Here is an 8149-nt window from a genome sequence, read left to right on the forward strand (position 1 = left end):
TGGTGATGATGGATCTTATTGGTTTTGAAGGACAGCTTGTTTGAAAAGTTCTTGAGTTCAAGATTTGTAGTTGAGATTTAGCGAGAGCGGGTATGTTTGATCAAAACAAGAAACCATCCAATCAGTACTATATCTCAAGTTGTCCATGATATGGTCAATGAAAAGTCTTCTTCAATAACAACGATGTGACAACTGCTATTCCCTTTCCAAACCACTGAATTGGCATGATATTTTCTTTGGCTTGACATTTGACATTGGCCAAAAAAAATTCATTCTTTTTGTAAACCGTTGCAGCAAGCATTCCTAAACTAAAAGACAATTTAGGGCAGACTCTGATATGCTTGTAAAACCTTTAAAAAGTGTTGGTGTTGAGCTTCATTTCTTCTCATCAACAAAACAAAAAATGTACAAAAGAATTGTATTGTTATGCACAGTACTCTTGTTGGCAGCAGCTGTTGTGATGGCAGCTGACACAACCAGCTCAAAGCCTGTTGATACTTATGGCGAGCATAAGCAGTTTTGCTACAAGAGATGTAAAACATATAAAACTGAAAAGGGAAAGTGCAGTGATTATGAATGGAGAGGAACCACCAAGAAATGTTGTGCTTGGAAAGTTGTTGGTAAAGGAAAGTGTTTGAAGTATAAGAGATACAGCAAGGTAAGTTCAAATCTCTTAGTACTTGTGAATTTAGAATTCTGATTCTTCATTAAACGTTGTTCATTCTCAACAGTGCATCTACAAATCCAAGCCCAGAAAATTATGTTTGGGTCATGGTTACAAGCAAGTGTGTAAGCCAAAGAAGGAAAGATATTGCGTCAAGTATGGATGGAAGCACCAATGCGTTGGAAAGGGAAAGAATCACCACTGCGCCAGATATTCTTATCACTTCATTTGTTCCAAATATGATAAGAAGCACATCTGTGCAAGCTACATCAAGATTCCAAAGACTAAATATTACTACAAGACCAAATGTATCCATTACAAGATCAAGGCCAAATGTGACTCCTACAAGCAAATCTGTAAATGCCAAAAGAAGTGGAAGAAGGTCACCAAGAAGCACTACAAGGGATGGTACGATACTTATCATCGTGCTTTCTGTATCAAGAAGTGTCACTCCATTTGTAACAGAGTGGTCAAGAGAAGATACTGTGTTGCTCACAAGAAAGTTCGTTTCGCTCGTCCAAAGGGTTATATCAAGAAGTGCAACAAGTTTGTTTTCAGAAAGTTCTGCGTTGCTCAAAAGAAGGCTCGTTTCTGTACCAAGTGGGTTAAGACTAAGTTCTGTAACGCTCGTAAGAAGGTCAGATACTGCAAGATTCACAAGTATAGAAGATTCTGTAAATACTACAAATCCGTTCCATTCTGTACTCAACATCATACTACCAAGTCACGTTGTTTGAAGAGAAAGTACTGGAGAAAATGTACCCATAGATCCTACGGAGTCAAAGTCTGTAAGAAGTACCAATTCGTTGGTGGTAAATTGCATTGTGCCAAGAGAGGTTTGGTCAATAAGTGCACGGAATATGAGACTAAGTGTTCTCCAATTCAAATCGACAAGTATGTTCCAAAGAAGAAGTAATTTTGAAGAGACTTGTTGGAAGTTTTGAGGCATTTCAATGCCAATACTTGCAAAATCGTCAAGAGCGGCAATTTCTTGTAAATAAACATACATTTGCCTTCTTTACAAAATTCAAGGTGTAATTGCGTGTTGTTCGATCAAGAAAGGAGGCTTCTCTTAATTATCAGAATGAGAATGACTGAGAGTTTGTAATGAAAGCGATTTTGCAGCCCACATCTCCTTCAACAAATCATACATGACCAGAATAAATGTTCCACTTGTTCTTCTGGCTAAACACTCCACGAGTGCTCCCTTGAACAGGCTAGAGACGCCATGTCGAGAAACCATTGTCTTGATAGTTTGAACAGATGACATGTATCCATCGGAATTTTGTGCATTGCCAGTCATGCTTTGCAAGATCATCTCTTTTTGAATATTTAAAAATGGTATCGAAAACAGTACAGAAATTGAGGTGGCACATTGGGCAATCAATAATTTGGAACAAATTCCATAAGCATCCCATTGATTCTTGAAAGGATTGTTCACATTAAGAGAGTCGTACACTCCAAACAATAAACCTCTGCTTGTGACAGCATTCATCAATCCAATTCCAAATCCTTTGAAAAGAGAAGAAAAGCCACTCGTACTCACAACAAAATGTACCGGTCCTTTAAATTGGCTCACAACACGATGCTTGCTAAGATAGGTAAAGTACCTCATTTGGGCATGCTCAAACGGATGCAAAACCACATGTGATGCTGCTCCAGCCAACGCTCCTGCAGTCAAGTTGAGAATCAGCTGGTTCTTTTCATCATGTTGACGATTTAAATTCAATATGACTTGAGATGATGCCAGAATATCTTTACACGTATCCTTCAAAGAAAGCGCAAGTGCTTGAGCAGGAGCAAATTTTGTAAGGCACGACGAAAATCCTGTGGTCAAACCTTTTGTGCATTGATAAATGTATCGCGAAAGTGTGATAGATTGGCCATTCCATATAGGCAGAGTTTGTTGTAACGGTACTGAAAGCGTTCTTCCAAATACTGCAGCCACTGTTCCAACAGCAAAGTTGGATGGCAAACTCGTCATCAGTTGAGGTACATGATGATTCATGTAGAGGCCGCTTGGTGAAGAAAGGCTTTCTTTAACGTCACCATGCTGATGATACTGTGCTGGTAAATATGGGCTTTCTGTGTGATGATCATGATGAAGATCCAAAGGCTCATCGTGATGCTTATCCGAAACTACGGATTGAAAGAGAACATTAGAATTCTTATTCTTGGTATGATCCATTTGTCTATGGTCAACGTTGTAGTGTTCGTGGAGGATGTAGTAACGAGGCGTTTTCAATACAACCAGCTTATTAGGTCAATCAAGCCTTTTTGTTTGTTGAGAAAAAACTAACAAATTTTCCTTTTGCGTCAGTTGTTCTTTTTTACCCAAATATGGATCATTGGCAAAACGTTCAAAGAGATGTCTGGCAGTTTTTTTCTTTGCCCAATGTTCAATGGCTTTGGAATGAGCTCTTAGTCCATTCTTTTGTACCACTCTAGTCTTCCCTTTGCATAGGAGAGAAAGTCAAATTCTAAATTTGACACATTGCTCTGAACGATTGCCCACAGACCCCAAAACAAATGTGACAATTTGCAGAAGAGTGGTATGGATTTGAGAAATTGTTTCACATGGTGTTGAGTAATTTCATGACTGTGGGCAGTGTCAACGAAAGATTTCAAATATTCATAGACAAATGTTTCTTGAATTTGTTGAGATGGAAATAGACTTTCGTCCATTTGAAAACCACAATATTCGTTAAAGTGATTTCCAATGTCAAAACCTCTGTAGTTGTATCCACAATATTCACAATCTATGAATTGCACTTTTGTGTCAATCGCATCTTCTCTCGCAATAATGTTTAAAATTACCAGGTCGTTGTGACAAAATCCAATGGTAAAAGGGTCGATCACTTGATCTAGATTGGTTGGATCTGCAAGTTGTTGCTGCGAACTGTCGTGACCTTTTTTCATGCCAAACGAAGCTGAATTGGCAATTTCTTCTACATCATTGCAAATTCTTTGAAAATCAATTTCTTTCTCAAATTTTCGCATAACTTTTTCATCTTTCCATTCCATATTCTTTACAAGTTCAACCCATTTCCTCAAACATGTGAATAATGAAGGTGAAATTTGAGAGTTGGTGTAGTGGTCTTGAATTTTCAATTTGTGCCACTCGGCTAACTTGTGAGCAATCTCCTTGCAATACAGTGTGGCATCCTGTGCATTCTGCAAACATTTTCCTTCAACATATTCATAAATAAATCCATTTTGAAATACAGCATAGACACGAGAGCCTACTCCTCTCTTTCCCAACTCGATCATGTGATGTAATTCCTTTTTTCGGTCGATAAGCCTCTCTGTTTCCAAGCCATTAATTCGTACGAGAATGTTGGTATGGTCGGAAAGTGTAACCTTGTACAATCGATTGGTGTTTCCTCCCGTTTGTCTTTGTATCTGCAAATCCGATGATAACTTATTTTGCAGAGAAAACACTCTTTCAACGAGTTGTTTAATTTCCAAAATTAATTCATCTTCCTCCCTATTCATCATGTCTATTTTGTAATCATTGAAAAATTGAACCGATGATTCATCAAACAACAAATTTTGAATTTGCCCATCCTGAGCAATGCTTTCGTCGTCGTTGTTGTTCTGTACTAGATTCATGAAAGACGCGGCACAGATGAGTTTTTCAACAATCAAATGATATTTTTCTTTTTTGTTGGTTGAAATTCAAAAGGTATGAAAGAAAGCAAGCCGTATACCACTCGAATATGAAGAAAAGAACGGGCTATTTGAAACAACAGAATAAAACCTTCCTTTTGGGGGCGTTAAGGGATTTTTCATTTTGAAACAAAAATCAAAAAAAATTATCTATTGATTCATCGCACACATTAAATCATCACACGTTTATCGCTCTCAACAACGATGAGAAAGAATCTTACACCCCTTGATACTTTATCCGTTAAATCAACATCTTCTCCTCAACAACAACAACATGGAGATCATTTTCAACATCCAACAACCACTCCAACACTCAAAATGCCTCGTTCCGAGTCTCAATCATTTCTGAATATTGCTGATACGAGCTCGGGGGAGGTAGTGAGCACCAATTTCAACACACAACCATTTAGTGATAAGGCTGCTTGGTTTATTTATATACTTGTGTTGTTTTTGTCTTATTGGGCTTTGTTTTTGGGATGTTTGATTTATAGCAAAGCAATTTCATATTTGAATGGTAGGTTTGTGTAAAGGATAATATCATTTTAAAAACTAATAATAATGCTATTTACAACAATCATCAAAATACGTATGAAATTATTTTCACCAACTCGGAATTATTGTGATGAAAAATTTTTGCTGTGATGATTCTAATTGGAATTGGATCATCAATTGATTCATTCGAATCATGGCAATTGAAAAATATCACATTATCCAAAATTCACACAACAACTCAATCAGATTCAATGATCAATGCCACTATTTGGACAGCTTTGAATTGTCTTCATTCCATTTGCACACTGATTCTTTTTCACTGGAAGAAAGGATCTCCCTACGACCTTTCCATTCATTTACAGGATCAATCAAAATTGACTTTTTGGGAACAATTGGACAATCAAAAGCAATTCACTCCTACTCGTAAATTCATGTTTGCTATTCCATGTGTATTGTTATTGCTTACGTCTTGGCATGTTGGAGACAGCCTCGCCTTATTATTTGTGAATTTTGTTTTCACCCTTATTGTAGTTCTTGCTAAATTACCAAGTTTCCACAGAAGGAGACTTTTTGGAATCAATGAGTAATTTTTGAATGGTTTTCTTCTCATGAACCACTTTTTCGTTTTGCTCCAATGCTACTGCTTGCTACTAATCGTTTTTTGTAAATGATTAATTTCACACCAAGTAAATCTTGTGGTTGCAACACGTTCCCAATTTATTCAAAGCACGTAATACATGAAGGTAGCATTGTCATGTAGTAGATTTGCTTATTTTCTTGGAGGATTTGAGTGCTTTCGTCTGATGTTTGAACCGTACTTGTTGCCGATACTTTTAGAGGAAGATGAATTAGAACCACTACTGTTGGAGCTGCTACCAGTAGATCCTTGTTTTTTACCCTTATTATTGTTGGCACCAGAATTATTCTTTCCATTTGGTCTTCGATTTGAATTTCCTTGTGGTCTTGAAGTGGATCCACTTCGATTATTGGCACCACCTCCTGATTTTTGAGATGAAGTATTCTTCTTCGAACCATTTCTCTTGAACAACTCCATTCCAGATTTCACATCTCCAATGGCACTATTAGTGGAATGAGCTGTAGAAAGTTTGGAGATGAGAGAAGTTTTTCTGACATTGGAAACGACCTTTTTCGCATTGGTAGCTACTCTTCGAATGTTCTTCATGATGGCTGCTCGATTCTTGACAGCACTTGTGGCTTTGGTTAATGTCGTTTTCAATGATTTGAAATTTTTTGGAAGTTTTGCAACATTCAAAAGACCAATGGATTTGGCAACACCATGAAGACCAGTAACACCAGCAACCAAGTTAATACTTCTCTTAACAGCAAGATATGCTATTATTTCAACATATCAATTTTCAAACATGTCAGTAATCATTTTCACATGACAAAAAAAACATGAAAACTCGCTTCCATCTTTCACAATTACTTACGCTTGGACTTGACCACAGGAGCAATCTTCTTGGCCACCTTTGCCTCAATAGGTCCCAACTTTTTTTCAGAAAAATTCGAAACTCCTGTTCCCACCGTCGATGCCGCTTTGGCCGCCCTTTCGAATCCCCACTTTTGCAACTTTTGTGAAGCCGTTCCTGAAAGCCATTTTCCAGCTTTTGAAATTGAAGTCGAATAAGTTCCAATTCCATCGACAAAGTTCATGACATTACTGGCAACTCCAATGGCAGGTAAAATGAAGAGAGTTTTTGCTTCTTGGTTGTTGGATGAACTTTCCAAAGAGACAGAAGGAGGTTCTTGTTTTTTGACAGCATTCAAATAGGAAAGTGAAGAAACCATTAATTCAGCACTTGGATTGGCAGCTTTGCTTGTCAAGTCACGAGTGACTGCTAAAAGTTGAGTTTTGAATTCTTGTTGGGCTTGAGTGAGGCCTGAGTTTGGAATGGCGTCATGGATCTATTGAGAAGCGTTTTCAAATGTACGTTTAATATTCATTGACATTTGGCATGTAAACGATTTATATAAATAGAACACCAATAACAATACCTTTTTCACTTCATTCGCAAATTGCAACAAACTTTCAGCAATTTCTGTAGCCATCTTACTTGAAACAGCATCATGAACTTGAGTGGCAATTTCTTTTGTTGTGGAATCCAATCGAACTTGTTCTGGTTGTTGTGAAGAAGACGAAGACGAGGTTTCTTCTTGTTGAGAGCTTGTCATTGGAGTACTTTCCTCTTGAGATTTTGATGAAGAAGAGGATGTAGAAGAGGTGGATGAAGAGCGTTTACCGGCACCGTTCACATTTACATTGACAATTAACTCGACTCCACCATCACGACGATGACGAACAGAGACATCTCGAGCCAAAGTGAAAGTCAAGAAAAGGGATAACAAGAGAAGTAGTTGAATGAGAGTGGACACCTTGAAGAGGCGCAGAGTCCCACCTGGTGTTGTTTTCTTGGAATTTATCATGATGGCGAAACGAGTGTTGTTGACACCAACTGACAGTTGTCACTTTTTTTTTTGAGATGGGTCAGACTTTACCTTTCCTCGCGCACTGGACTATTTCCAGCAAGGTGTACCATCATCTTTCGGTTCCTTCCATTGTGGTACCCTTGTTCCTTCAAGATCAACCTATGAGAGATCTCGTCATGAATTGAAGTTCACACCAGGAGGACCAAACATCTTCTCAATAAAATATATCAAATAAAAGAGAATAGAAATAATACAATACTTTCATTGATTCATTATTAAACGAATGATCGATCTACGTCGTCAACAATGAGATTTTTTTTTTTTTTTAAGAAGGAAAGTTTATTACAATAGAGTTGTATTGACAACATGTTTGTAGTGAAACTCCTGCCAATTGGCAGCATTAGATAATGTTTGTACACCTTGATAGTTGTTGATTCCATGTGTAGTGATTGTGAAGCCATTCATTTCTGTTATTCCATATAGTGTTGTTGCATTTTGCAATTTCTTTGATGATGATTTTGTGGATGTTTGGGTTAATTCGAATAGACTCTGAATTGGTTAATCCAGTAGCGTATTGAAGATTAGTAAAGCATATTTGTAAAATTTTCTTCTTAGTCTCTTCACCTAGTTCGTTTTGCTTGATAATTTTTGCTATGTTGTTTTTACATTTGTTCCTTGTAGTCTTGTGATGAGGGCAATGCAAGAAGATGTGTTCAGCTGTTTCTTTTGCACCGCAGATGCATTTGATATCCGTATTGGTGATTTTGTTGATCCTAGAAAGGGTGCTCATGGCATTATATCGTATTCTTGTCATTTGATTGATTGTTCTGAAGCCTATTCCAATAGAGGGATGTATGTTGATGAATTTGTTTTGAA

General features: G+C 37.4%; 6 protein-coding genes across 6 annotated transcripts in view; 2 read left to right on the forward strand and 4 right to left on the reverse strand.

Moving 5' to 3' along the window:
• Positions 1 to 403: 403 nt before the first annotated feature.
• C9374_012983 (uncharacterized protein) lies at positions 404 to 1580 on the forward strand (the record flags this gene model as incomplete). The annotated part of the gene is made up of 2 exons (XM_044688809.1): positions 404 to 658; positions 732 to 1580. 2 exons carry the CDS (start codon positions 404 to 406, stop codon positions 1578 to 1580), a joined length of 1104 nt encoding a protein of 367 aa, XP_044542127.1.
• Positions 1581 to 1736: 156 nt separating this feature from the next.
• On the reverse strand, positions 1737 to 2852 carry C9374_012984 (uncharacterized protein; the record flags this gene model as incomplete). The annotated part of the gene is made up of 1 exon (XM_044688810.1): positions 1737 to 2852. One exon carries the CDS (start codon positions 2850 to 2852, stop codon positions 1737 to 1739), a length of 1116 nt encoding a protein of 371 aa, XP_044542128.1.
• Positions 2853 to 3085: 233 nt separating this feature from the next.
• On the reverse strand, positions 3086 to 4162 carry C9374_012985 (uncharacterized protein; the record flags this gene model as incomplete). The annotated part of the gene is made up of 1 exon (XM_044688811.1): positions 3086 to 4162. One exon carries the CDS (start codon positions 4160 to 4162, stop codon positions 3086 to 3088), a length of 1077 nt encoding a protein of 358 aa, XP_044542129.1.
• A 375-nt stretch (positions 4163 to 4537) lies between these two features.
• C9374_012986 (uncharacterized protein) lies at positions 4538 to 5412 on the forward strand (the record flags this gene model as incomplete). Its single annotated transcript, XM_044688812.1, has 2 exons — positions 4538 to 4847; positions 5072 to 5412. The coding sequence occupies 2 exons, from the start codon at positions 4538 to 4540 to the stop codon at positions 5410 to 5412; spliced, it is 651 nt and encodes a 216-aa protein (XP_044542130.1).
• A 182-nt stretch (positions 5413 to 5594) lies between these two features.
• Positions 5595 to 7270, reverse strand: C9374_012987 (uncharacterized protein; the record flags this gene model as incomplete). Its single annotated transcript, XM_044688813.1, has 3 exons — positions 5595 to 6178; positions 6277 to 6751; positions 6842 to 7270. The coding sequence occupies 3 exons, from the start codon at positions 7268 to 7270 to the stop codon at positions 5595 to 5597; spliced, it is 1488 nt and encodes a 495-aa protein (XP_044542131.1).
• Positions 7271 to 8067: 797 nt separating this feature from the next.
• C9374_012988 (uncharacterized protein) overlaps positions 8068 to 8149 on the reverse strand; it is a gene marked incomplete at both ends in the record, with an annotated part of 1089 nt that continues 1007 nt past the window's right edge. Inside the window, one exon of the mRNA XM_044688815.1 lies at positions 8068 to 8149. This exon is cut by the window's right edge and continues 1007 nt beyond it. Coding sequence (XP_044542132.1) covers positions 8068 to 8149 — 82 coding nt within the window.

The sequence above is a fragment of the Naegleria lovaniensis genome (genome assembly GCF_003324165.1).
Source record: "Naegleria lovaniensis strain ATCC 30569 chromosome Unknown tig063, whole genome shotgun sequence".
NCBI classification, from domain to species: Eukaryota; Heterolobosea; class Eutetramitea; order Acrasida; family Naegleriidae; genus Naegleria; species Naegleria lovaniensis.